Source organism: Bipolaris sorokiniana (assembly GCF_000338995.1).
Source record: "Bipolaris sorokiniana ND90Pr unplaced genomic scaffold COCSAscaffold_14, whole genome shotgun sequence".
Lineage (NCBI taxonomy): Eukaryota > Fungi > Ascomycota > Dothideomycetes > Pleosporales > Pleosporaceae > Bipolaris > Bipolaris sorokiniana.
This window is the reverse complement of record NW_006911908.1, coordinates 67,370-91,789: the sequence shown is the minus strand read 5'-3', so window position 1 is coordinate 91,789 and position 24,420 is coordinate 67,370. Positions and strand designations below refer to the sequence as shown.

Here is a 24,420-nt window from a genome sequence, read left to right as displayed (position 1 = left end):
AGCACCACTTGCCGCCACCAGGGGTACCGCAAGCCTTCCGGGAATAATTCTTGGTGCAACCGAGAGCAGACTCGTAGTGTCACGTCTGCGCCTTGCGGGCAAAAAACGGCAGGTACACCTCAAATGGTCTCGCGGCGGGAGACGAGTGACTCGTCGGCTGAGGCGAACGAAGTGTCGCTGTAGATGCTGCAGTCGTCTTCCAGGGGGTGCTCAGCGCAGTTGCGGTATTGCGCATGGTCAGCGCCCTCTGGAACCTTCATGACCTCCTATCCATCTAGAGTTAGCAAGAGTGAGATTGACGAGGACTTGAAATGAAGAAGAGAAGACACACACCTAGGGAACCGTTTTCCTCGACCAAAGCCGCGTTGGTGAGAGCAGCAGCGAGAACCGCATTGGACTAGAAAGCGAGAGCGAGGAGACTGAAAAAAACGTCATGAGGACGATTGAGATGCTCGGAGTTTTCAGAGGTAGGCAGGTAAACAGGTAAATGATTGTGATGTATTGGATGACGTTTTCTTCACGGCGAGATACCATCTCTCCTTAAAATTCCTTCGTTTACTTGACGCCATGCCCGTCTCTCATTCTCTCCTTCCATGCCTCTTTCTCATCCTGAGACTACTGTTATGTATCTCGCTTCCCATCTCTCGTCTTCTTTGCATATTCTCTTCAATGGCTGTTTTGAGTAAACTTGGCCGTGATTTGGATCAATGCCACGAAATGATCGTTGTACATAAACATTACTACGTACCAAGAACGAGCTAAGTATGAACGAACCAGAAAAAAGAAAAGAAATAAAACACCGAGAATATTCAGCCTTGAGTTTGAGGCATCCGGTCTAAAGGATGACTGATGTTCTTTGTATATCGTACTGTAGTACCTTGCGCGCGCTAGGCGGGGCCACCTTAAAGCTGTAACCAAGTAGACCCTATCACAGACCATAAATGCATTTAAAGCACTGACATGACTGTGGGGAAATGTGGATCCTTTGAATTGGCACAATTGCCATGTCTCAAGTCCCTGCTCGGCTGTACTACAGCTCAGTTGTAGAGGGACGCCTCATTGTGCTAAGCGAAGGTGAAGAGAGAAGAGGGGGTGGGAATGGGAAAGCCTGATAGAAATGCGAAAAATAAAAGTGAAGTGTCGAGGTCTACGCCTCTGATGTGTGGCGTTTTCCAGCTGTAGATCAATTTGGTATGCGATTGCAGTATGAAGTACAAGAATGTAAGGGCCGGACCGCGGAGAGGCTTGCAGATCCGTCCCTGCGTCAGAAAAAACAACGTTACTGTTAGGCGTCCCACCCCCGCACTCAGCTTAGGATCTGACGCCGTATCCAGTTCTGCTAGGCGAAGAGAGGTATTCAGGAGGATAGTAGTATACCCCCCGAAGAGTATTCAAGTCATTCGACTGTTGTTGCAATACTAGCCATCAACTGCTAAGAGTACAGTAGTAGTCCTGGCCAAAGTTACACAAATGCATCGTCCGCACTTAGGAAAACTCGACACGTTGCGAGCTCTTCTGCCATGGAAGGCTACTCGCTATCCATTTGTGCTGCAGTTCTGCAATTAATCTGATGCAAAAAAGCACTCAACGGTCAAGATGAGAAGTTGGGGCACGCAAGGTAAGTGAAGTTGAGATTGGTGAGCCAAAGAAGCTCAATTCGCTTAGTGATATCGCTAGAATTACCAGGAACGCTCAAAAGAAAGAAAAGAGTAAGCAAAAGAAATATAAACTGTCAGGCCCGGTCGATGATCAATCATCTTCACACATGATTGGCTGCATCGAACCAGATATGGCTCTGAGGGTGCATGCACAGGCCGGTGTAATTTGTGAGACGTGCAGCACCCCCACTTCACGTTGGTTGCCGAACGCTGTTGTGAAAAAGGGTGGCTTGGGACACCAACTAGCATTGTAACGCGTCGTGGTGTGCAGTCGCAGGATATTGTCCTTGGCCTAAGGATGGGCCGCAAAGAGATGGACGCGCGTTGCTTACTGCAGAGGAACACTAACGGGGTGAAGGAGACACCAATTGTATGCATGTTTCTGCAATACGGGTAATGGCACAGACCAACAAGGTCGTGGAGTAACTTGTGGGTTTCGGATTTATGGAGGCAGACATTCCATAGGTATCTCACGAGGAAACGGGGAGGCCACTGGCCATTCGAAAGAGCTCAAATGCAAGCCCTGGCGTTTCTCGTACCATCATCTCAACGTCAGGCCGTAGCGAGAGGCTGGGGTTTGCACGGAAGACCTGAATGATAACATCCCGTAGGCCGCGGTCTGAGTGGAAAGTGGATTCGTAGGCCTCTTGGCACGCCTCTGGAAACTCGGGACTAGCGAGATGCAAGTTGATCTGATCAACAAACTTGCTGCGTGCAAGTGTCTTCAGGCCAGCGATGCCATATCTGCAAGAGATTGTTAGCCCGTGTTTGTCATCAGTGGCGGCTGAGTGATTGGAGAGGCAAGAAAAACGCTGACGCGTTCGGTTTCGAGACGGCATTTTGACTTTTACAAACAGCCATCATTGGCCTATCCTGTACTCTTGGAGAGAAAAGGAAAAATAGAAAGGAGGTGTGCATGGTGTGAGGGAAAAGGTAGCAAAAGCGTTGATTGGCGTTGTGTTCATGTTGGTGACGCAAATGGCGGGGGTGGTCGGCGTTTGGAAACGCCGTGCAATGCACAGCATCACGGGAACCAACTCTGCAGATGCAGAAGAAAGCCACCCCGCGAGGCAGGGATCAGGATAGAAAAAGGAAAAAAACAAGTATGGTAGAAAAGTGTGAGGGAAGGCGGTACGTACTTCTCAGCGATTGCGTACACTTTGGCATGTGCGACAAGATGGGCGGACTGAATTTCCGATTCTGGCTCGGATTCTATGCTCTCAAGATCGTCATCTTCAAGAATTTGGTCGACCATCGGGGTGGCGGCAAGCTTAGCGGATGCATCAACATTCTGGAATGTTGGCTCGTTAGATGGAGGGGTCACTGGTGCGGCAGCCGCTACAAGGGCTAATAACGGGTCGTCGCTAGGGTCAAGAATGAATTTCCGTGATGGTGTTTGCCTTTGTCGTAGGGATGTTGGTCGATTTGATCGTTGTGAAGAGCGGCGCGAAAGTGGCTTTTTGCTTAGGTAGTCCATGTGATAAAAGTCTGCGCAGGGTCAGCATAACTCATGAGATTGCCATGGCTGTTTAGGTGCTTACAGTGGATCATGTGTTCTACAGCCTCCGCGTCATCTTCGCTCAGGTCAATGACTCCACTCTCTGCCTCTCTGAAGCCGCCTCGACATGCGCCCTCGAAAAAGGTCGATCTGGTTGCGAGAAGTATACGGTGTACTTGGTATCTTTTGGCTCCACAAACGATGGTCAGATCTGAGTATTGGCCACATTGAAACAGTCTGAAAAGACTTAGCTAGGGTTGAATAAACGATAAGGGACAACTTACGAGGCTAATGCAGACTTGAGTTCGATCATTGGGGCGTCCATTGTGTGAGTAGAGTGTGTGTGATTGCTTGGTATGTGTTTGTCGACTCGGACTGGCGGAAGGAGGCTATTTGAAGCAGATGTTTGTACACCCAGGACCCTGGCTTAAAAGCAAAAGAAAACAGTGCAGAGCAACGGCCGCACTGTTATGACGGGTTTAATCCTAGTTTGCTACGCAACAGTGCGTAGGGGTACGTAGGGGTCGGCGGTGATCTCACGGAAGCGCCGTGCGGGCCCGAGTGTATGGTAAGGCTGATGAACCAAAGGCACCTAACTTGTCGGACCGTGAAGAGCGGTGGACGAGGCTGGTAGGGGTGGGTCGGCTAAAATCTGTCGTGGTAATTATGGAGAATTGCAAATCACAAGTGCGAGAAGGATGGTGATGGCACCAGGGCGGGACAAAGGCTCTCTTGTAGGCTTTGCCCTACCAGCTCGCAGCAATGGCACGCTGGCGTCAGTCGCGGAGGGCGCGCCCATTTGGATTACATGGATTGGTCCATGGACCGGTTCCAGGCAAGTCACAGGGTGTCCCTCTGTTCTATCAGCGGCCCAAAATTTGAGCTGACACGCAACGCTTCGCCAGATGAACCGAGTGGCTTGGCTTTGGCGTAGCGTTTCCTGGCTAGAACCAGACTGGACGACCTTGCTACAAGTGCATCTGGAACAGCAGGGTCAGGAATGTCACACGAAAGCCTAATGGTCTAGTGGCTGCAGTACCATGCTGAGGGCGACGTCTGAGGGCGGCATGAGCGCATGCAAGGCCCAGGGGACATGGAGGCTGGCCAAACGAGCGGCAGAGCACCATGACAAGAGGCAAATGACCTGGAATACGCGCAAGACGATGCACAATCATTTGCTTTGCGCACCAAAGCCTCCCTGGTACTGACTGACTCCTTGCAGTCGGTGAAACACGATTGCCGTCCTCCGCGATGGAGGCCGTGGAGCCAAAGAACCGGGGTGGCGGAGTCGATGGGAGATGGCAGAGAGAGGAAGCTTTTGGACTCATTCCACCATACTGCATTGTGCCTCTTTGGAGATGCGCCACAGCGACCCAGCTGGTGCAGCTGCAACTTGTGCATCTCCAAGGGGAGTTCAAACGTTGCTGCATCCTGCCATGAACAGGAGACGAAGAAATTATGCCCATGTCGACTCTGCTGCCCTATTCAACATGCATTTCTGTCTGCAAGTAGGACTTGGGGTGCTGTTGGTCAATGCCACTTGCAACAGATCAATGGCAGGCTCGGAGCGGAGATGCAGCAAGCGTGAGCATGGTCACTGAGTGCATGTGTATTGTAAGTACAAGCTTGGTAGACGCTTGCATCATCTCCAAGCACTGCTGTTCGAGACTTCACGCGGAAGAGGTCCAGACAGAGCATTGGCCACGTGTCGCAAGCCGCAAGCCACGCCCAAGCCAACGGAACAGAGATATGATGCGATATGATCTGATCGGATACAGTGGTGGCAACGCTATCGCCAGTCTAGATGGTGCTAGGCGATCAGGGCAAGCTGAGAAGGAGAAGAAAAAGGCGTGCGCAATTGGTAGGCCACGGAGAAACAGCACGAGTGCGAGCAGGCTTCAGCCGTAAATGAATTAAAGTACCGATGGTCTAACGGATTAATATTTGGTGGTTGATGATCAGAGTCAAGTGTGGTGTTGAGTTAAGTGTGTTGTTTGCCAAGCCAAGGCCGGCCGAACATAAAGTAGAAGGGCGGGAGAGGGAAGCGGCGACAGGCGACGGGTGACCGGGGGGAAGGGTGAGTGAGTGGGCCGGCCGCCTCGCCAAAGGCTGACGTCGCCAGTAGGAGGACGCCAATGGCCGAGCAGTTGGTCTTGACCGCAGACACGCAGAAACGCAACCCCTACGTGCCGTTGTCTTTGTGTGTGTGTGTGTGTACTTCGGATTCGCATGTGTTTCCTGGTTGCAGGCACAGGCTTCGTGACAGACCAGCGCCTGTTTCTTTCCACCCTCGCCCCCGTTGCCCAGCTCCCCCACCCTTCGAGCAACCCCGCCCCAGCTCTATCATGGCCGATTTCAAGCTATCAGCCACCCTGCGTGGCCATGAAGACGACGTGAGTCCAGCCTAGGCTGTGCACGTCCTACACACAGACACACTAACCCTCTCCCTAGGTCCGAAGTGTAGCTTTCGCGTCGCCCGCCTCCATCTTCTCCGCCTCGAGAGACTTCACAGTACGCGCTTGGACACAGCAATCAACCAATCCACCCGTTTGGGACAGCTCCATCAAGGCACATGGCAAGGAGTTTGTCAACTCGCTCGCCATTGTTCCCCCCTCGTCTTCCTTTCCCGACGGTCTCGTCGTTTCCGGCGGCAAAGACCAAATCATCGACGTACGCTCACCCACCAAGACCCTCGATTCCGATGCCGACGCCCTGCTGATAGGACATGGCAACAATGTCTGCGCTCTCGACGTTAGTGAAGATGGTCGGTATATCGTGAGTGGCAGCTGGGACATGGAGGCCCGCTTGTGGGAGGTTGGCAAGTGGGGTGAGTCTACCGTGCTGCAGGGTCACACTGCCTCGGTGTGGGCTGTTCTTGCCTTTGATGAGAACACCATCATCACCGGATGCGCCGACAATCAAATTCGCGTCTACAACATCTCGGGCGGCACATCGCCAGTGCGTTCGATCCAAGCGCCAGAAGTCGTACGCGCTCTCTGTCGACTACCTTCGGATCACCCTTCGGGAGCTCAATTCGCCTCCGCAGGTAATGACGCCGTCATCCGCCTATGGACCATTACTGGAAAGCAGGTGGCGGAGTTACATGGCCATGAAAACTTCATCTACTCACTTGCCGTCCTCCCCAACGGTGGGATCGTAAGTGCCGGTGAAGATCGGACTGTGCGTGTGTGGGAAAACAACCAGTGTATACAGACTATTACCCACCCAGCCATCTCGGTATGGTCAGTGGCCGTGTGTAAAGAGAATGGGGACATCGTCACAGGTGCGAGTGATAAACTCGCACGTGTCTTCACCCGCGACCAATCTCGTTATGCCACAGAAACCGAGATCCAGCAGTTCCTCGATGATGTCAAAGGGTCAGCAATTCCACAACAAACTGTAGGCAACATCAACAAGGAACAGCTGCCCGGGCCCGAGTTTCTTACCCAGCGATCCGGCACAAAGGAAGGCCAAGTACAGATGATCAAGGAGATGAACGGGAATGTTTCAGCATATCAGTGGTCAGCTGCCGCCAATCAATGGGTGAATGTTGGCACTGTAGTTGATTCGGCTGGGAGCGGTGGACGCAAGATATCTCATGCCGGCAAAGAGTACGACTATGTCTTTGACGTTGACATTGAAGATGGCAAGCCACCACTGAAACTGCCATACAATCTCAACCAGAACCATTATGAGGCTGCACGCAAGTTCATCGAAGACAACGAACTACCACTCACCTACTTGGATCAAGTCGCAAACTTCATTATTCAAAACACACAGGGTGCAACGCTAGGCCAAAGTAGCGCGCAGGGCGCGGATCCCTGGGGTTCAGATGCACGCTACCGCCCGGGAGACGCTAATCAGGTCCCCGCGCAACCACAGCCCGCACCATCGCCACCCAAAATACTTCCGCAAAAGGATTACCTTCCCATTACGGCCGGAAACCATAAAATTATCTTCAAAAAGCTCACAGAGTTCAACCAAGCTCTAGTTGATGATGGCCAAAAGGGCATCTCGCTGAACCCTTCGGATATTGAGCAACTCAGTGCCACTGTCAGTGCGCTTGAGAAGGGAAACGGCAAGGGAATAGACATCACTGGTGTCGAGCTTCTCCTGAAAGCAGCGACCCAATGGCCAGCAGAAAAGCGGTTGCCCGCCCTCGATCTGCTGCGGCTAGTCCTCGCCTTCGAGGAGCCAGCTGCTTTCCTTGTGTCACCTGAGCAAAACCTACTACCAGCCCTTATTGAATCAGGTGTCTTCACTGGGTCCTCTCTACCGAACAACACTATGATGGCAATACGGTGTCTCAGCAACCTGCTCCAGACTGAGAAGGGTAGACTTCTTGCGAGCCAGGAGTTTGACAACATACATCCTTTGGTGTCGCCGTTCCTCACCTCTACCAACCGCAACTTGATCATTGCGCTCACTACGCTATACATTAACTATTCGGTGCTTCTGAATTACGAGAATAATGCGGACCGGGCGCTATCGCTCCTTGACGATCTATCAAAGGTTCTCACCACAGCTACCGACTCCGAAGCTGTTTACCGTGCGCTTGTGGCTACTGGTACGTTGCTGTGTCTTGGCCCCGACTTTTGCGAGGCTGGCCGCGATATTCTTCAAATAGGCGATGCCGTCACCCGTGCCGAGCAAAAAGTCAAGGAGCCTCGCATCCGGAATGTCGTTGCCGAGATTCGCCAACGGCTGCAGGGTTAGCAATAGCGTTTCGGCTACTAACGCTCTTGAATTCTCCATGCACGCGGACATTGTATTATAAAGATGAAAAGATGCAGATTGCATTGCATTGCATGAAGCTAGGTGCTTTTTTCTTTGGGTATTCCGTAGATGGCGGGAGAGGTGCATTGTGATGACGCACTACAATATGTGCCTAGTACCTACAGCGGGGCAGCAGACATCAATACATGCCTACTACATACATATGCAAGCAGCATGCAGCTTCGTCCGGTGCTTTCTCACAAGCGATTGTGCATGCCGAGAGCGAAAAGAAGAAAAATATCTCATACTAATGCTTATGCGTGCAACCTACCCCTCATCTGGAATTCTCCCTTTTGCTCTTCCACACCCCGCATCTCGGTACATCTCAAGGTCCTGCTAGATTAACCTGCAGCAGCGGTCAAGTCAACGAGGTCAACCCATAGTCAGCAAGGGTGGCGGACAATTGATACTAAAGACGCAAAATCCCTCGTGACCATTCTGACAGTTTGGCCATGAGAAAAATCCGTGTTAGCCTTGCTTTCTACTGATGCAATGACCGTCATTGCCACATTTCCATCATAAACCACAATTATATTACTACGTATTGACTTGCACCGTCGTTAAGTAGTTGTTACTCTATACATCCGTAGATCGCTTACTTGTTAATTTCTACATAGAATGGAGGGGGACCAAGCCGTGGATATTGGAAGGGAAAAAAGAAGTAAGAACGTTGCGTGGCCGCCGTTTACATGTTTGCTTCTTCCTCCTCCAGGGACAGAGGTTCTGCACGTTACATTTCTCACCAGCGCTGAGCGTAGTGCGTAAAGTACACAAGCATACTTTTTCCCTCGGAGTCTAGCACCGCGCCGTTTCTTTTGCCTCATTTTTGAGCAGCAAGGACAAAAGCAGGCATTGACCTTGTGCATACTCCCATATTTTTGGTTTGTAAGCCGCTGATAAATGAGACTAGGTTGTGACATTAGGTAAAGAGACCGGTGTCGTATTCTCATGGTTACATGCTATACTAGCTGGCTTCCTAGCACTCGTGGGAGAGAAAAACCAAGGAGGGAAACTGGGAATTAGCTTCGTTACTATCATCACTCATCTTGGTTGCGAATCGTTCTGCTGACTCGCCACAGCATTTATGAGCAATACTTAAAGTTTTGGCAGATCTGCATGCTCATACGTAGCTCATTTGCCTAAAGAGAACATAGGGGGGTTTGAGCCAGGCAGCATGGGCGTAACCTTTGAGTCAAATCGGGTATCTCTCTTTGCATGCATCGGTGAAAGTAACAGGGCGAACGCGACGCTGACTCGAGCAATACTCTACTTTCCAGATACCAGCGACTCTTTTTCTTCGGCTTCATTGGCTCAAATCGGCGCTTCCGACACATGGTGTGGTATCAATGACGGCAAAAGAACACGTGAACGCGTGTACGCTTCGTTGGTTCTGTCCGACGTGGCTCTACAGCCTCATGGCCCGATTATTGCATCGTGATATGAACCGGCCATGTGTGCGTGATGGGGCTGTGCTGTGCAAGTCTGGTCGGCATGTCGGTGTTTGCCAATCACCGACTTGTTAACACCTACTAGTATGGGATGGACGCGCCAAGGCGTGTTGCGCAGTTGGTGTGAGGCGATGTGAATGGACAGGTGGCGGTGTGTCAAGAGGTATAGCGTGCACGGCTTTTCTACTGTCATGGTATCGGGTGTCACATGTGTGGTGTGTGGCGGTAAAGATATATGGAGTGCTCGTCGAAGAGGGCGAAGTTAGGGAAATACATGCTAGTACGTATTGGAACTAGCGCAATACACTCCCAGACGTTGATACCACTGCTTCTTCTCCAGGTTTGCGACGACACATACAAAGTGAGCTTTAGAGGGCCAGTAACTCAAGATACTTGATTTTCTGCGTGTGCAATGTCCCACATATAATTCAAAGCGTGGGAATGGCTTCTCAACGTTTTTTCCAGTCACTGACGTCAAGATACGAGCCAAGGGAAGTCATGAAAGCATCATTCTTACGAAGTGCATTTTGCAAAGGTAGTTAGACGTAGAATACATGGATGATTTGAATGAGCTCAAGTTTTGTTTAAATTTCAGCTGTAGCATCTCACACCAATTCGTGTTGAATCTATATTCGAACTTGATTGCATTACAATTCACCCTAAGCTCCACGGAACTCGACTTCAGCTTCCTAAAACAATTAATATCGGATAACTAGACAGCTAAGATGTCAGGAAAGAATGAGCAAGGATTTATTGACGTCAAGCAAAAGAATGGTGCGTCATCACGTAAACCACTTCAATTCCAACCTGACACCTCATAGTTCTCAACGCGCCACTGCACAAGCACTCCTCAGAAAGAAATGGCTCATCTTCCCTACCCTCCTCCATCCACGCAGGAATGTGCGACAGCAGCAATCCCGTCGCCGCGATCCTAACAAACGCTTTCCTTGACTTCTCCTCCTCCAACGGAACAGACCTGCGAAAAGCCGGCGTAGGCCCCGGCCAACGCTTCTGCCTCGAAGCTTCCATGTGGAAAAATGCAGCGGAAAAGGGAATCAGAGAGGTTCCCAAGGTCAAGCTGGAATCTACACACATCAAGGCATTGAATAGCGTGGGATTGGATGTACTCAAGAAGTGGGCTGCGGAACCTGAGGCTGAGTCTGCTCAAGACAAAGTGGTGAAGCCAGGAGAGGGAAGGGAGAGATGGGCGCAGGAGAGTAAGGATATTGGGGCCAAGGATCCGAGGTCCTGAAGGTAAGTTGGGCGATACAGGAACAGTGAAAGCAAGACATACCTGGAATAATTCAATTATGCGTTCAAGTTTTTTCAGAAGCTGCAGTCTTAGGTAATGTTTGCAAAACGTCTAGTCTCAGCAGCTCGGGTTTCACCAGAGAGCAATTGATTGCGTTGTGAGTTCTTATCGAATATAGAAACTTTTGATATTTCATACTAGATCATTACAACAATCTTCCCTGACTGTGACTTTCGCTTCTAGGTTCCTGTCTCCCTGTTCACTAGGAAATACTTGCTTAAACATTACACAACATTGGAAGATGGGTTGTTTTTTTCTCTTAAATCATGTCATTTTATTTGATGCTGCTAAAAATGCCTAAAAAGCCTGGTTCATTCAACCCACATCGAAATCATTACAAAAGTATCATATTATTTCTTCCATGCCAATCCCACCAGAGCCTCTATGGGCTAATCAAGCATATACAAAACACTCAAGCGCCATTAAAATGCAACACTTAATGTCCAAGGTTCAAACTGTTTACACCTGGATCTCATTCCTCTCCGCAGGCTCCAGGATACCGCCGTGGGTACCACTCTGTTCTGCCTTGCTGAAAGTACGGCCACCAGGACCCATGTGCAGGCGGTCCGTGTCAACAAGACCATCTTTCTGTAGAGTTGATGCGTCCCACTTGCTGCTAGTGATAGGATTGACGTGCAAGACGTACATGGTATCAATTTCCTCGAGAGAGCGGCCCTTGGTCTCGATCATGAAGAAATACACGACGAAGAAGAGGATGACGAGGGAGACGGCGAAGACGAGACCGTAGAAGTAGTCGATACGGTCGGTAATCAGAGTGGAGCAGAAGGAAATGATGAAGTTGAAGAGCCAGTTGGATGCAGTAGCGAGACCCATGCAAGTAGCACGGTAGCGAGCAGGGTACAGCTCGCCGACAATAGCCCAGACAAGAGGTCCCCAAGTGGTAGCGAAAGCTGCGATGAAAAGGCAGGTGAAAACAATCATGATGTTTCCAGCTTGGGGTGTACTGAGAGGGTTGTTGTGGTCAAGCTGGTAGTGGCCAATAAAGGAATAGATGAAGAGGCAAGCAGCCATCCAGGCAGCACCGGCCATCATAGCCTTGCGGCGGCCGACATTCTCGACAATCCAGAGGCCAGCGATGGTGGCAACGACGTTGACGGTTCCGAGAATGATGGAGGTGACGTACGAATTGCTGAGACCGGTCGCGGCGAAAATAGTTGTGCCGTAGTAAAAGAAGTAGTTGGCGCCGGTAAGTTGCTGACCGGCCTGGAGAACCATTCCGAGTAGAGTACGGTACAGCATGCGAGGGCCGGTAAAGATTTCGTGCCATGGGTGGTCGCCACCAGCTGCTTCAGCCTCAAGTTTCTCCTGAATTTCGGCAATCTCAGCATCGATAAAGGGGCTGTGAGGGTCGACACCGTTCAAGCGGGCCATGTTTGCGCGAGCATCCTCAACGTTGCCTTTGCGGTATGCGTAGCGAGGGGACTCTGGCAGGAGCAAGATGGTGGTACCAAGAAGAATAGCCCAGAGAGCGGAAAGACCGTTGGGAATACGCCATTGGGCGCTGTTGATGTAGCTCTTCTCAGTGCCGTAGTTGACCATGTACGCGGTCCAGATACCAAGGGTGATGAAGAGTTGGTAAGAGGAAACGGTAGCGCCGCGAATTCGCTTGGGAATAGACTCGGATTGGTACATGGGCACGACGGTCGAAAGAGCTCCGATACCGAGACCAGCGGTAAATCGACCCATTGCAAACTGTACCCAGACGTTCTTGCTGGTGATTTCAATGATCACACCGATGATGTAGAAGAAGGCGGAACCGGAGATGGTAAGACGACGACCGAAGGTGTCAGCAAGGGGAGCTGAGCCTAAGCATCCAAAGAGGGTACCGACACTGGTTAATGGTTAGAAGTATTCACTTCATCATCAGAGCTAAAACTTACGCCAGAAGACCGACAATGGCACCTTGGCGCACAGCAGAGAATTTGCCGTCTTCGCCAAAACGTTCCTTGAAATCATCCATCGCAAGGAAACCGGAAATTTGTCCAGACTCGTAGCCGAACATGAAGCCACCGATACTAGCAACGGCACCAAGAATAACAGCAATAGCAGGTACTCGGCCTTTTGGCTCAATGGCTGCATGCTGTGCAACATCGGAGTTGCCTCTGGCTGGTGTGCCAGCAGGAGTGCCGCTTTCAGGAGTGCCCTTTCCTGGCACTCCATCAGCCGCAGTCTTTTTATTGAAGAAACGCGACAAGACCATCCTGGCGGGCGATGATTGATTAAAGATATATAAGGGAAATGTGGTAGACTAGGAATTAGCTGGTCCGCAGCGTGGGGTGTACTTCTCACGGAGGCTGAGCTGGAGAGAAGCTGGAGAAGAGGAGACCAGTGTGGATTTCGAGGGGGACGTTGTACCGTATATATAGCGAAACTACGCGGAGACGGGGTTTCCACATAGGGTCTATTGGCAGTGGAGACCCAGTGCCAGTTTCATCCGCATGTCCACAAGACCAACTTTTTCCAGAAGCCCTAAGCATGGAGGGGAAAGGGGACATGCTCGCACGAGCCCGGGGAGGACGGGGCGAATGATGACATCGCAATGTCAGGTTGGAGCTGACCATGGGGCAACCTCTCACAAGAGCACCTTAGGCGGAGGTCTGCCGACTGCGAAATTTCTGAACCGCTCAACATCGGACAGCAGTTGCACGCCATAACGCACGGACGTTGATAGCGTTTTGATCGGCCCACCGACGTTGTTGCACCTGAACAATGTTTTTTTTTCGTTTGCAATTAGCGCCCGAATGATACGGTCATTGAATCCCGCGGCACTCTTTAAGTAACAAGAAAGACGGAATAGTAATTAAACATCTACCGTAACTTTGTAGACAGGAGGAACAGCGAGGGTCAGAAGAACCATGAAGTCCTCGCGACCATGCATGTACGCATATGAATGACCGTCGTACATCCGACATTCGACCAATGGACAGATTAGGCGATTGAATTTGCAGTTTGTACCAGGGTATAGACGCGTCTGCGATGTCGACAAGGCGAACAAGTGGCTCCGATGACATAACGTGGTGCAGGCGAACTGCGTGCACGGACGTGGCGGCACGGATGGTTGCCGCAGAGCCTCAAGGCTTTGTTGAATGCTGGGTGGTCGGATTCGGAAGCCCAGGAGTGCACCAAAAAGTGGTTCGACTGAAAGATATGCGTTTTATGCGACTCATGTAGTCAAACTACTGCATCAGGTGTAACTGCCGATTTCTTCGCATCATGTCTCGATTAGTGTCCTTGCCCATGGTCAGCAGTCCTAGAAAGGTGTACTGTGTGTTCCACGGCACACAATAGGGTACGTCCGACAATGGCGGGGATTGTTACTGCACCCGCGAAACATGGATTTCCTGGAAAGCCCATCAGCTTCGTTGTGAGTGTGCCACTGCGTTTCGTGGTTGTCCTGACGTGCGCCGGTCTTGGCCGACGTATGATGAAAACTTCATCTCCGACTCCGAGGTTGCAGCGCTAGCGTCCTGCATCGCTTCACAATTCAGGAAAATCTCGATCAAGGTCCCTGAAGATTTCAAGAAAAAGAGGGCCGTGGTGGAGTCTAGTGAGCGCATGGCGGGGCGAGTATCGTGAGCAGTGCCGATATCCAGGACGTGGCCCCTGGAGCAAATTTTGAGGCCGGATAATGTTCGGGAGACCGAGGGGGTACCAGGAAACAGGTACGACAGTGTGGAATGACAGCTATCGTACAGAGGTGGAGTGCCCCATACGGCATGTCTCCAGATATTACTGTGATGGTCAGCTCAGCTTTCACGTGCGTAATCGCGGAGTCGAATGGCGGGGGACTTGTGAGCGTGGGTTGAATGTCAGCAACATTCAGAACATACCATGGCGTGACAGAAATCTATACCACAAATAGATGTTCTTATTCCCAGTATCACGTGCGACAGGACCGCCAAACACTCCGTCTGTTTTGTCAACGACATTTGGCCGGAATTCTAGGACTGCCAAACAGTTGCAGTCCCCCATGGGGAGCAAAGACTCTTATACAAACTGCTTCGGACGTAATTCTCCCGTATGTGGAGATGTGCAACGAAAGGGAGGCGCCGATCAACCAATGAATGCTATGGTCTCGTAACGGTAAAGCCGACAGCCGTTCTATTTGCCTAAACAGCCACCTCCTGGAATTCATTTTACTATATGCTTGCGTCGCTCATCGCAAAAAGTTCCCGCTTGTCGGGTGGCATCCTGTTTTGGGTAAAGCTCAGGCCAACCCCAGTGAGAGCCGCTGTGCTGTGAATCTTGCACTCTTGTTAGAAAGCAGTTGAATGCATATGGCCGTCAAAATACGAGATGAGGTACATGTGCTGTGGAAATCCTCTCCTATCAGTCAAAGATCTACTACTTTTGCAGACAAGTATGGGCAAGGTTTACCCTCTTGGGCTGGCGATTTGAATGGAGCAGTATGGAGTGTGGAGAAAGAGCCTCTGGGGTAATGCGGACTAGTCATTGCCAAGCGACGCTACGTAATTAGGAGATGGTCGCAAGCATCGCAAGCCGTCCACTCTTCCATGCACTCTTTGTACTACCGACATTGCGTCTGTGCGCAGACTTATAACGAATCGGATCTGAACAGTTATCGGCTTGGATACTACTCCGCATTTGAGGGCATCCGGTTTCCACACTGTTCTTGGAGGGGACGAAGGCAGGAAGACAGTAATATTCTAATCTTCGGATATAGGAATAGAGTGAAGGCGACATAGAATGCCGAAAATAGGGGCGGTTCAGGATTCCGAGGGCTGAAGACTCAAGCCCGCGTACCCACTCAGACTAACATGCTACAACCCCTAGTCACCTCTCTGGCATATCTAGTGCGCATCAACTCCCAAATTAGGTGAGGTTTGAGTCTCGGTTCAAAGGTCTCGTCCATAAAATGACCACAAAATATCAGTATCATCTTTGTTATCCGGCTATCGCGATTGGAATTAATGACTTCATTCTCCTTGAAGACATCGAGGTATGTTCATTTCCCTGGCGTTACCAACTCCTTGGGGTCAACGACTTCGAAATCTGTCGTGATACCAACTTCTTTCTTGAATCGCGACAACCAAACCGGGAAATCTGCAGGAGTCTGGTTCCATTGGTCGTCGCTATCGTACATGATCCAACGCGCCTGGTGTTGTATCTCTTCGTCAGATGGCATATGGCAATTCGGGTTCTTGGGCGAAAGCGTGGAAGCGGCCCAGCGTCTCATATCGCTGTCGAAGATACGGTAAAAGTTGGCATCATCGGGGAGCAGCGTTCGAACTCGGCCGTAACTGTCAGACTGAGTGGTTGATGAAGGTATAGCGGGGGGACCATCTAAGAACGCCGGCAATGACTTGAAGAAGTCATACGTCTCCTGGGGTGGATCCGTTGTGTCTAGTCCCAATTCCAAAGCATTTGTATGAAGTGGCTGTGCCCACAAAGGGGCGCACCAAGTATCAGTTACGTTACTTGAGAGAGCACCGGTAGTGCTAGATACATCAAGTATCGCTGCTCGTTGCTTGAAATTCGCAAGCCAATTTGCTGCTGAGTAGATGCCCTTTACGACCCAGTTGGCAAATACGTCGGAGGGTGTAGTCGTCTCTTGTTCCATCTGCCTCACAATCTGGCATGCTTCGTTATGCAGCTGTGCATCATGAGGCACAAGGCCCGCCGCCGTTTGGTCCATGACGAAACTGATAAGCCGCGCCTCCATAGGGCAATGCTCGAATAGATGACCTTTAGCATTGATCCTCAACGGGAAATGCCTGCTCTCACGAGCTGATCGCACAGGCTGGAACCTAGCACGCTCAGTCAATGCTGGAGATGACATGACAAGATCTCGCAGCCAAGAAACTCTATGCCGTTTTTCCGTTCCCTGTGAGTTTGTGCCAGAGGTCGTCTCGGCAGCAAAGATGATGCGACAAGCCTCGAGTTGGATAGCATCATTATCAGGCAGGTGTCCATTTTCATCAAAATATCGCTGAATGAAGAACTCCGTCTCGACCTTGAGCAGCTCATAAGCGTTGGGCGGCGTGCCCCACGATGGATCGCTTCCTTTCATAGGTATCAATGTGCCTCTTTCCCATTCAATAAGATCTGCCCAGCCGTTAGTTGACGTCTAAAGATAAGCCGTGGTAAGATGGGTATTCTTTCTACCTGGGGGCATTGCTGTCTCTAGCAAAGGCTCGATAAAACTATCAAAGCCCCAGTCTCCTTGCCAACTGGCCATGGTTGTGCCAGACTTGAAGTGATCTGCGAGATGATCAGTTCTTTCTAGCCAAGTCTTCATCGTTATGCCGCAGAATCCGCATCTTGACCGAACGTCAGGTATAGGCAGCATCCAGGAAGCCATTGACCACTCTGAAAACTCAACACCATGAACTAATCGCAAATGCTGAACTAGGTGATCTTTTCGGTGGAATGTCCTTTCGCGAAGGTTGCGTTCTTGACACGCCGAGTAATGATGAGCTTCAACATGCGCATCGTCTGGTGTGACAGCTCCACAGAAGACACAGCATGGCTCATCAGTGGTCTCTTTGGTAGAGCGAGGGCCATAAAGCCCACATATCCATCTTTCAAGTGGCAGATGAAGTGATTTCTCGTGCCGTTGCCAATCGTACTTGGTTCTAAACACCTCTGTACAGAATGTACACTGGTAGGGCATGAGCAATGGCGTTGTGACAGTTTCTTTCTCCAGCCGACGCCGCCTGCTCCCTCGTTTCTTGCGTGGCGCACGGCGCATCTTTAGTGACGTCTGGGAGCCTGAAGAGCAGTGGCCTGAGAACTCACTCGACTGCGACGTTCTGGTACTACTTGCCGACGATCTTGCATACGGCGATTGCCACGATTGGACGTGGTCAATATCTCCTGTAACATCTTCACCTAGTTTAAATAAGCACTAGTCACATCAAGCAGCAGCCGTAAAGTGGGTGCTCGCGTTTGAGAAGAACTCACGAGAGGTAGAAGCCATGGCGCGAGCAATATCACTTGCAGCGGCAGGTTCATGTTCAGGCGGCGACTCTACCCAACGCTGCATCGGATCTTTGTAACCATGAGAATTTCTTATCGCTGGAGTGCCTGGCCTGTGAATTATGTCTATGGGCGATGTGGGCTTTTCACGGGCTTGGGGTGATCCTGGACGCACGCTTTGCACTTTCCCCCTTCTTCGCGCGTTTGCAAACCAGTTAGTCAGTTGGGCTTTATTAAGCCCAGTTCTATTTTGCAGGGCAAGCATCTCATTCTCGTTTGGATATGGATGTTGATGATGAACTGCAAGCCAATCTTTCAAAGTTCGGATGACTTCTCTCGAAAAACGACTGCCGAGCTTGGGTCTTAAGACAGAAGTTCCTGGCGTAAAAGGCGACGAGGAGGCAGTTGAGTTGTTTGAAGAAACTCGAAATGTTTGTTCCGTAATATATTGGTCGTTGAAATAGGACGGTGCAGCGTTCACCGCTTTCAACGCTTCGGATAGGTCAGCGAAACTACCATCGTCAAGCATTTGGTCCATTTCGACGTGGCTTTCTTGGTAGGAGAAAAACAAGCCTAGATCACCCGTACAGATCCTAGATTCTTTATCCATGGTAACAGTAGTTCTGGTATAACGGCGGGGTAATGATTGAGGGGGACATGGGGAGCCGGGCAATTGAGATGTGTCAAAGGCACAGGCTAGGGAAAGTCCAGAGCTAACTGAAAGAGGGTAGGCGCATGTCAAGTACGCCTTATGGGGAAGCTAGTAGTTGAATAGTCGTCCTACCCACAGATCCTAAAGAAGATGTAAGGATAATCCTTCTCACATCTCACACAAGATAGAGAGCATTCGTAACATGCGACACGTTCATCTGATGCCTCACTGCAATAGTATCTCGCAAGCGTGACCTCTCCTGAACTTGTACATGCACATCGGCAGAGCTTGAAAAAGTAAGTCATCCTCAAGACTGCGTTTTATTTTCCGAGTGGCACGAGTACCCCGGTTATACCTAATCTCGACCCGCATGGATGCTCTGGTCTAGTATTTTGCTGTTTTAGCATGTCTGGAATCGTGTTCACGTGTGATGTTCGGATGTTTGTTTGCGCATCGCCGACTATACAATTACAAACATGGAGTGAATTCGACTGTCTTTTCTCAAAGCATCCAAACTAGAGACGTACATGACTAAACGTAACGCGTGGCTCATATATACCTCGTCATTCCAAACTCGTTATGCACTACATGCCGACCTTGCTACCAAAACGCCTAAAGCCAGGAGAATGGCCGTATTATGGTATAAGACCAGAAAGAACCCAGCAACAACTGACCGAGGGATATGAGAGTAAGAAGAGCGAAATGAAAAGACGTATTTGCTGGGTATTAGTGGTGTGTCGGAAGGAGGCGATTGCATATGATACAATCCGTGGTAGGAGGTTATATCTAGGCAAGGGAGAAAGCAAGGCATGCTAGCTAGTATCGGCTTATCTGGGCATGTTAGTATACACCATGCAGCTTGAAGTAGACCTTTTGCTACTCACCGATAGCCAGGGCCACTTCTTCGGCTTCCTCTTCGCTCACGATAATCCTCGTGTTCTTCGATGACCTCGACTACATTATCGCCAGGCACGCGATGTCTGTCTTCAACAACGATGCTCCTTGCCCTTACTGGCTGCCGTCTCTCTTCGACAATGATCTGCGACCGGGCGCCGGACGTCCGCGGGCTCCTACTAACTTCGCGTACTTCGGAGCGGCGGCGTGATGACCGACCACCATGTGAGTTGCGCCGCGGTCTGCGCACTACAATTTCCTCCTCTCCAGCCATTGCGGTCGTGGTGCCGGCCGATCGCGAGCCATTGACGAGTGTTTGCAGCAACCAACATATGAGGAGAAAGCCAGCAACACTACCAAGGACAATACCGACAACGGTGCCAGGCTCTGGCCCAGAGAGATCGTAGTAGGTAGGTATTATGCCTTGTTGTGTATATATCACGTTCTGCCGCTTGGCCAGTAGTGCTGCGTTGGGCGCATCGAAGGCGATTGCAGGCGCGTCCACGAGAGGCTGCCGGGGCGTGAGGATGGCGTCACGGGGAGCTATTCTGTCTATTTGCGCCGCGACGGCGTCCAAGTGCTGGCGAAAGGCCGGCATTGTGAGAATTGGTGGTGCGAGGTTTGTCGTGCTGCACTCGGGATGTGTTTGGTTGTCTGGGGGAACACGAGTTTGTGTGGGTGTAGTTGACCGGAGAAGCCGGCGTTGGTTGTGGGGGGATGTAGATCAGCCAGCGATTGCACGGCGGTAGCAGAGAGCGACAAGGAGGGAGATGCAAATTGGCCAGAGGTGGGGAATTTGGTTTCGGGGAGAGGATGCAAAAAGAAAGCAGGGCTACGCCTGGAGATTTGAGACGGCGTTGGGCTGACCGACTACGACGAAATGATGCAATTCCGCGGTTTCCCATGGATGTATAGTGGTGGCTGGGCCCAATAATAGGGAGGCTGCCCACGCCGACTCAACACCACCATGAACAACAACAACAACAGCAACAGCAACAGCAACAGCAACAGCAACAGCAACCAACGCGCGGTCGACACAACACCATGTCTCTGCCAATTCTCGGAAATATCTCATCACAACAAGCTGGCATCCCCCTGGTATTTGGTAGCTCTGTAATCATCAGTTGTCATGTTGGCGCAATGCGATGGGCAATGCGGACCATCAACAAAAGCTCCGCGGGGTTGCGCGTGCGCCCATAGCACCTGCTCCTTTCGAGCCTCGTACCTGGCTGGGACCTTGCCGCCCCCTCCCGCCTCCAAATACGCCAATGGCAATTGATTTCATCATTATTTCCCTGCCTCCTCGCTTCTGCTTCGCTGGTTTTTTTCAGTCTCGACTTATTTTCCTGCATCTACTCTACTCTACTTACTGCAACCCGCCGAAGCCATAGACGGCTTGTCGCGGCCTCACGTGATGACTGCTTCCATCTGCCAGCCCGGCGCAAGAACAATGCTCGCTAACAAGCCAACCACATGGACGATAGTAGTAAGTGTGTACTCGCGATCGGCAAGCTATATACCAACGCACGTCAACTTCGGCATGCATGCGTCCTCACTCTCAACTGGTTATAATATGAATTCCGACCCAGTATCACAGCACACGTCGGAGAGGCTTGTTCAACCTCGTTTCAACCGTCCACGCACGCCGTGTACTCGCCCTTGGTCTCTTCATTTTATTTGCACCTATGGGAATAATACAGTTCTTCCAATCTTTTGTTCCTGATAATAGAGCTCTACCCCAGATGCATGGGGAAAGGCACTAACGTGCAACGGCGTCACGTTGTCAGCCACGTCAAACCCAAGCATGGACTGACCGAACGACTGATGCCAGCAAATGTTCCTGCGAGATGTAGTCTAGAATTTCAACAAGAACCATCGTGTTCCCTTCTGCGGGAACCGGCCCTTTTCACCGCAAAGCGAGCTTGGAATGCTACACCATTGATTACATGTTTTGCACTGCTGGGGCACGGGTAGTGCCATGACCTGAATCGGTCACCTAGACACTGACATGCTTTCATATGACTAGTAGATCAATGATAGCTCAAACTCTTCGATAACGGCTATTCAGCATGCAGATTCCGCTGCTTCCTAAGGTGTACGATGGTTGGTGAGCTGGACAAAAGACACATTGTACACCCCACACCGCCAGCGGCTCAAAAGGACCCAGGAACCTCCACCTCCCGCCGTCTCATTGGCTGAATTGTCCCCCCACTAAGTCAAGCCTAAAGCCCCGCACTAGCCGTAGTTAGCTTCGCGACCCTGGATCCCCAACTTCCTCATCCTTTTCCCCCTTCGTGACCTTTCCTATCCCTGTCGAACACGGCTTCTTTTGCTCAGGTCTCCCTCGATCGCATAGTCAAAACCTCCTCAGATTGGTATATAGCCTAGTGACGATGCCGCCTGCAGCTGATATTCTCAACGACCCTGATATCGCACAGGCATACGAAGATGTGCGGTCGGACAAATCGGACACGACGTGGCTCATCCTGAAGGTACGTGACAAGCTTTCCAACCCCGAACCAACTGCTGTATTTATTATGCTACGCGTTTGGCAGGACCAGCTGATGCAGAGTACCTTCAAACCTCGTCTCTGTTCCTCCAATGCTCTGGGAAGCTTGTCACGAGACACCCTTAGCAAGCCCTGCTCCATTTCTTCCGAGACATATTTTTTATTCAAAGCGCTAATATGCTAGGGCAGTATGCTTCCGCTACTTCAGACAACCTGAAGCTGGCAGCCACAGGTACAGGCGAGATTGCTGAGATGACAGAGAGTCTCGAAGACGACGAGGCAGCGTATGCATATGTGCGAATGAAGCTGGGAAACGACGAGTACAGTGAACGCGTCAAGTTTGCTTTTGTGGTATGGCAAGGTATGTGTCTATTATAACATTTCGTTTTCTTCGAACTCGATCTTGACGGTCAACCCTGCTTCCGAATCCTCAACTTCAAGACTTTTTACTAGCAAGATGGAAACGTTGATATCATTCGGTGTGATAGGCCCCCATACAAAAGTCATGCGCAAAGCCAAAATGAGCTTCCAGAGTGGACAGGTCAAGCAGGTTATCAGGACGTATGCCGTCGAGATCCAGACGGGTGACAAGAAGGATTTGGATGCTGAGGCTGTGACGCTCAAGTTGAGAAAGGCAATGGGTGCAAACTGTAAGTTTCAAGATTACGTGTCTTCCTTATGCTACTGTAGGATTGGGGCTAAAAGAAACTGACCATAACATGCAGATGATCGGCAAACAACAAACTACTAAACGCGGCCAATATATGCACCGATGTCACAATTGAATTGTCTTCGCACCTAACATATCAGCTGTGCGGTGGCTGCTCGAGTTCCAGGCTGAATATCGTCCATTACCAATGATTCTATAGTTATATCCTTTTATTTCTAACACAAAAAATCCACATGTAGCATCATTTATCCATTCGTACGATCAATTAGAGCGAGGGCTTCTTGATATGTGGAAAAACATGTCCCAGCCCACCCCCAGGATCTGAGTTCGTATCCCTGGGACTCGCCACTGGCGCCAGTATCTTTGAGTTTGGATCGGTTGGCGGCTGTAGACCAGACTTCTCACCCCCTTGGTCCGCTGATTCATCTTCTTCTTTTCTTGCCAATTTATTATCCACGTGGTTTTTAAGCCACTCATGCTGAGCTTTGCTCAGGCTTAAATTGTCATCAACATCTCTGGTAAGCTTCTCGATCTCGTCTTCTAAGAGTTCGTCTCGGCTCTTTTTCACTTGTTCCTTCGGCACTGCCGGATCGTCAGTGAGTGCCGTTGTAGCCCAAAGCGCTTCTAGATCATCTAGCCATCCGCACGCTTCAGCCAGCTTCCTCACACCGCTATCGCAGTCTTCTAGTAACAACACGTCATCTGCCCTCGTACCCAGGTCGCCAACTCTTTCCGAGTTTATGAGCAGCCGTGGTGTCTTGTTTTCGCAGAGCTGTGGTAACGACGCGAAAGGATGGACGGAGAGTGATGTGCCCATGACTATGCAAAGGTCAGCCTCGGCAGGGAGATCGCGGTTCTCAAAGAAGGCAGAAGGAAGTTGCTCGCCGAAGAAGACAATGTCGGGTTTGACGAGGCCGTTGCAGGAGATGTCGATGCAGTGCGGTACCGACTTGTTGTGGATGGCTTCTTTCATGCGCTCGTCGGGATATGGCTTTTTGCACTCGATGCAGCGTTGCCTAAGACGCGTTAGTATATAGCTCTCGGTCTGTATGCTAGACGATATCGTACGTCGCAAAACTGCCATGCGCCTCTATGATTTTATCACCCGGGACTCCTGCCTCACGCTCAAGACAGTCAATATTCTGGGTGAAGAGCTTGAGTAGGAGCCCCTTCTGATGCAGCAGATTTATGAATGAGTGCGTTATGGTCGGTCTGAATTTACCAGGATAGAGTTCCTGTGCGAGGGCATAGAATGGCTCTGGGTTGTTGCGAAAGAAGCCAATGTCGAAGACGGCTTCAGGGTAGGGCAGGTTCAGGCGCGCGAGGTTTGCGTAGAGACCTGTATCGGGCGATCGGAAGTCTGGTATGCCTGCTGAGGTACTAATGCCTGCTCCTGTCTTTTCTTCATGGTGAGCGAGCGTCTTCTGGACAAGCCTGCGTCGCGTCGCGTCGCGTCCAGTCTACACTTACCATGACGACGATTTTTTGGGCATTGCCAGCCTTGATGTACTGCGCGAGAGCGTCCACAGTACGCGCCTTGAGTGTCTGCGGCGGCGCATCCGGATCGACTACTCTCGACTCGTCTTGTCCCATCTTGCCGTGTTTGCCTTTGTCTTTGCCTTTGCCTTTGCGACCTTTCTCCCCGTTGCGCCACAGCTTATCCTGCTGCGCCTGCTGGCGGTGGGCTTTGCGTTTTCGTCCTATTTTGAAGACAGCGAAGTGAGAAGCTCTGGTCACTGCTGATGTAGTAGTGGCGTACGACTGACGTGGCGGTGCTACAAAGCAGCAGAGTATGTTGCGCAGCATGTATTCCTTGTACCCTCTGCCCCGCCAAATTATTTTCGGGCGTCCGACCGAGGCGCTGCGTCATGCCAAGATAAGGCCACATGGGCGCACATCTCAAAACTCCTCATAGCAACGGTATGTCCTACTATAGACATTTTGATATAATATGAATATGGCTCTTTTGCTGATACCCAATCCCGGCAGGTTGGCTTGTGACCTCACATTCTTTTCTAAGAACAATCATCTGATACACTATAC

The 24,420-nt window shown here is 50.7% G+C and overlaps 9 protein-coding genes across 9 annotated transcripts; 4 read left to right on the top strand and 5 right to left on the bottom strand.

The window, feature by feature from the left end:
• Nucleotides 1-128: 128 nt before the first annotated feature.
• Nucleotides 129-879, top strand: COCSADRAFT_39951 (uncharacterized protein). The gene has a single exon (XM_007705384.1). It carries the CDS (start codon nt 568-570, stop codon nt 760-762), a length of 195 nt encoding a protein of 64 aa, XP_007703574.1. The 5' UTR covers nt 129-567; the 3' UTR covers nt 763-879.
• Nucleotides 880-2,128: 1,249 nt separating this feature from the next.
• On the bottom strand, nt 2,129-3,481 carry COCSADRAFT_98508 (uncharacterized protein; the record flags this gene model as incomplete). Its single annotated transcript, XM_007705504.1, has 4 exons — nt 2,129-2,402; nt 2,798-3,146; nt 3,200-3,393; nt 3,441-3,481. The coding sequence occupies 4 exons, from the start codon at nt 3,479-3,481 to the stop codon at nt 2,129-2,131; spliced, it is 858 nt and encodes a 285-aa protein (XP_007703694.1).
• A 1,796-nt stretch (nt 3,482-5,277) lies between these two features.
• On the top strand, nt 5,278-8,361 carry COCSADRAFT_39949 (uncharacterized protein). The gene is made up of 2 exons (XM_007705383.1): nt 5,278-5,549; nt 5,608-8,361. The coding sequence occupies exons 1-2, from the start codon at nt 5,502-5,504 to the stop codon at nt 7,870-7,872; spliced, it is 2,313 nt and encodes a 770-aa protein (XP_007703573.1). The 5' UTR covers nt 5,278-5,501; the 3' UTR covers nt 7,873-8,361.
• Nucleotides 8,362-9,982: 1,621 nt separating this feature from the next.
• On the top strand, nt 9,983-10,854 carry COCSADRAFT_124950 (uncharacterized protein). The gene is made up of 2 exons (XM_007705503.1): nt 9,983-10,154; nt 10,202-10,854. Exons 1-2 carry the CDS (start codon nt 10,106-10,108, stop codon nt 10,630-10,632), a joined length of 480 nt encoding a protein of 159 aa, XP_007703693.1. The 5' UTR covers nt 9,983-10,105; the 3' UTR covers nt 10,633-10,854.
• A 208-nt stretch (nt 10,855-11,062) lies between these two features.
• Nucleotides 11,063-13,032, bottom strand: COCSADRAFT_241201 (uncharacterized protein). The gene is made up of 2 exons (XM_007705502.1): nt 12,594-13,032; nt 11,063-12,544 (listed from the first exon to the last, which is right to left on the bottom strand). Exons 1-2 carry the CDS (start codon nt 12,911-12,913, stop codon nt 11,152-11,154), a joined length of 1,713 nt encoding a protein of 570 aa, XP_007703692.1. The 5' UTR covers nt 12,914-13,032; the 3' UTR covers nt 11,063-11,151.
• Nucleotides 13,033-15,215: 2,183 nt separating this feature from the next.
• On the bottom strand, nt 15,216-18,275 carry COCSADRAFT_124944 (uncharacterized protein). Its single transcript, XM_007705501.1, has 3 exons — nt 17,638-18,275; nt 16,840-17,559; nt 15,216-16,779 (listed from the first exon to the last, which is right to left on the bottom strand). The coding sequence occupies exons 1-3, from the start codon at nt 18,260-18,262 to the stop codon at nt 15,680-15,682; spliced, it is 2,445 nt and encodes an 814-aa protein (XP_007703691.1). The 5' UTR covers nt 18,263-18,275; the 3' UTR covers nt 15,216-15,679.
• Nucleotides 18,276-18,698: 423 nt separating this feature from the next.
• Nucleotides 18,699-20,029, bottom strand: COCSADRAFT_150015 (uncharacterized protein). Its single transcript, XM_007705500.1, has 2 exons — nt 19,189-20,029; nt 18,699-19,135 (listed from the first exon to the last, which is right to left on the bottom strand). The coding sequence occupies exons 1-2, from the start codon at nt 19,794-19,796 to the stop codon at nt 19,132-19,134; spliced, it is 612 nt and encodes a 203-aa protein (XP_007703690.1). The 5' UTR covers nt 19,797-20,029; the 3' UTR covers nt 18,699-19,131.
• Nucleotides 20,030-21,591: 1,562 nt separating this feature from the next.
• Nucleotides 21,592-22,458, top strand: COCSADRAFT_98651 (uncharacterized protein; the record flags this gene model as incomplete). The annotated part of the gene is made up of 4 exons (XM_007705499.1): nt 21,592-21,690; nt 21,897-22,068; nt 22,196-22,357; nt 22,433-22,458. 4 exons carry the CDS (start codon nt 21,592-21,594, stop codon nt 22,456-22,458), a joined length of 459 nt encoding a protein of 152 aa, XP_007703689.1.
• Nucleotides 22,459-22,642: 184 nt separating this feature from the next.
• On the bottom strand, nt 22,643-23,970 carry COCSADRAFT_98584 (uncharacterized protein; the record flags this gene model as incomplete). Its single annotated transcript, XM_007705498.1, has 3 exons — nt 22,643-23,393; nt 23,446-23,774; nt 23,848-23,970. 3 exons carry the CDS (start codon nt 23,968-23,970, stop codon nt 22,643-22,645), a joined length of 1,203 nt encoding a protein of 400 aa, XP_007703688.1.
• Nucleotides 23,971-24,420: the final 450 nt, after the last annotated feature.

Bases quoted from the DNA above. Each gene is read 5' to 3' on its own strand.
- COCSADRAFT_124944 (XM_007705501.1), bottom strand. From the start codon at position 18,262: ATGGATAAAGAATCTAGGATCTGTACGGGTGATCTAGGCTTGTTTTTC. The intron at 17,560-17,637 runs GTGAGTTCTTCT...AACTAGGTGAAG, and splicing joins CGCCATGGCTTCTACCTCTC to ATGTTACAGGAGATATTGAC. The intron at 16,780-16,839 runs GTAGAAAGAATA...ACGGCTGGGCAG, and splicing joins AGAGACAGCAATGCCCCCAG to ATCTTATTGAATGGGAAAGA.
- COCSADRAFT_39951 (XM_007705384.1), top strand. From the start codon at position 568: ATGCCCGTCTCTCATTCTCTCCTTCCATGCCTCTTTCTCATCCTGAGA.
- COCSADRAFT_241201 (XM_007705502.1), bottom strand. From the start codon at position 12,913: ATGGTCTTGTCGCGTTTCTTCAATAAAAAGACTGCGGCTGATGGAGTG. The intron at 12,545-12,593 runs GTAAGTTTTAGC...ACCATTAACCAG, and splicing joins GCCATTGTCGGTCTTCTGGC to TGTCGGTACCCTCTTTGGAT.
- COCSADRAFT_39949 (XM_007705383.1), top strand. From the start codon at position 5,502: ATGGCCGATTTCAAGCTATCAGCCACCCTGCGTGGCCATGAAGACGAC. The intron at 5,550-5,607 runs GTGAGTCCAGCC...CCCTCTCCCTAG, and splicing joins TGCGTGGCCATGAAGACGAC to GTCCGAAGTGTAGCTTTCGC.
- COCSADRAFT_150015 (XM_007705500.1), bottom strand. From the start codon at position 19,796: ATGCCGGCCTTTCGCCAGCACTTGGACGCCGTCGCGGCGCAAATAGAC.
- COCSADRAFT_124950 (XM_007705503.1), top strand. From the start codon at position 10,106: ATGTCAGGAAAGAATGAGCAAGGATTTATTGACGTCAAGCAAAAGAAT. The intron at 10,155-10,201 runs GTGCGTCATCAC...GACACCTCATAG, and splicing joins TGACGTCAAGCAAAAGAATG to TTCTCAACGCGCCACTGCAC.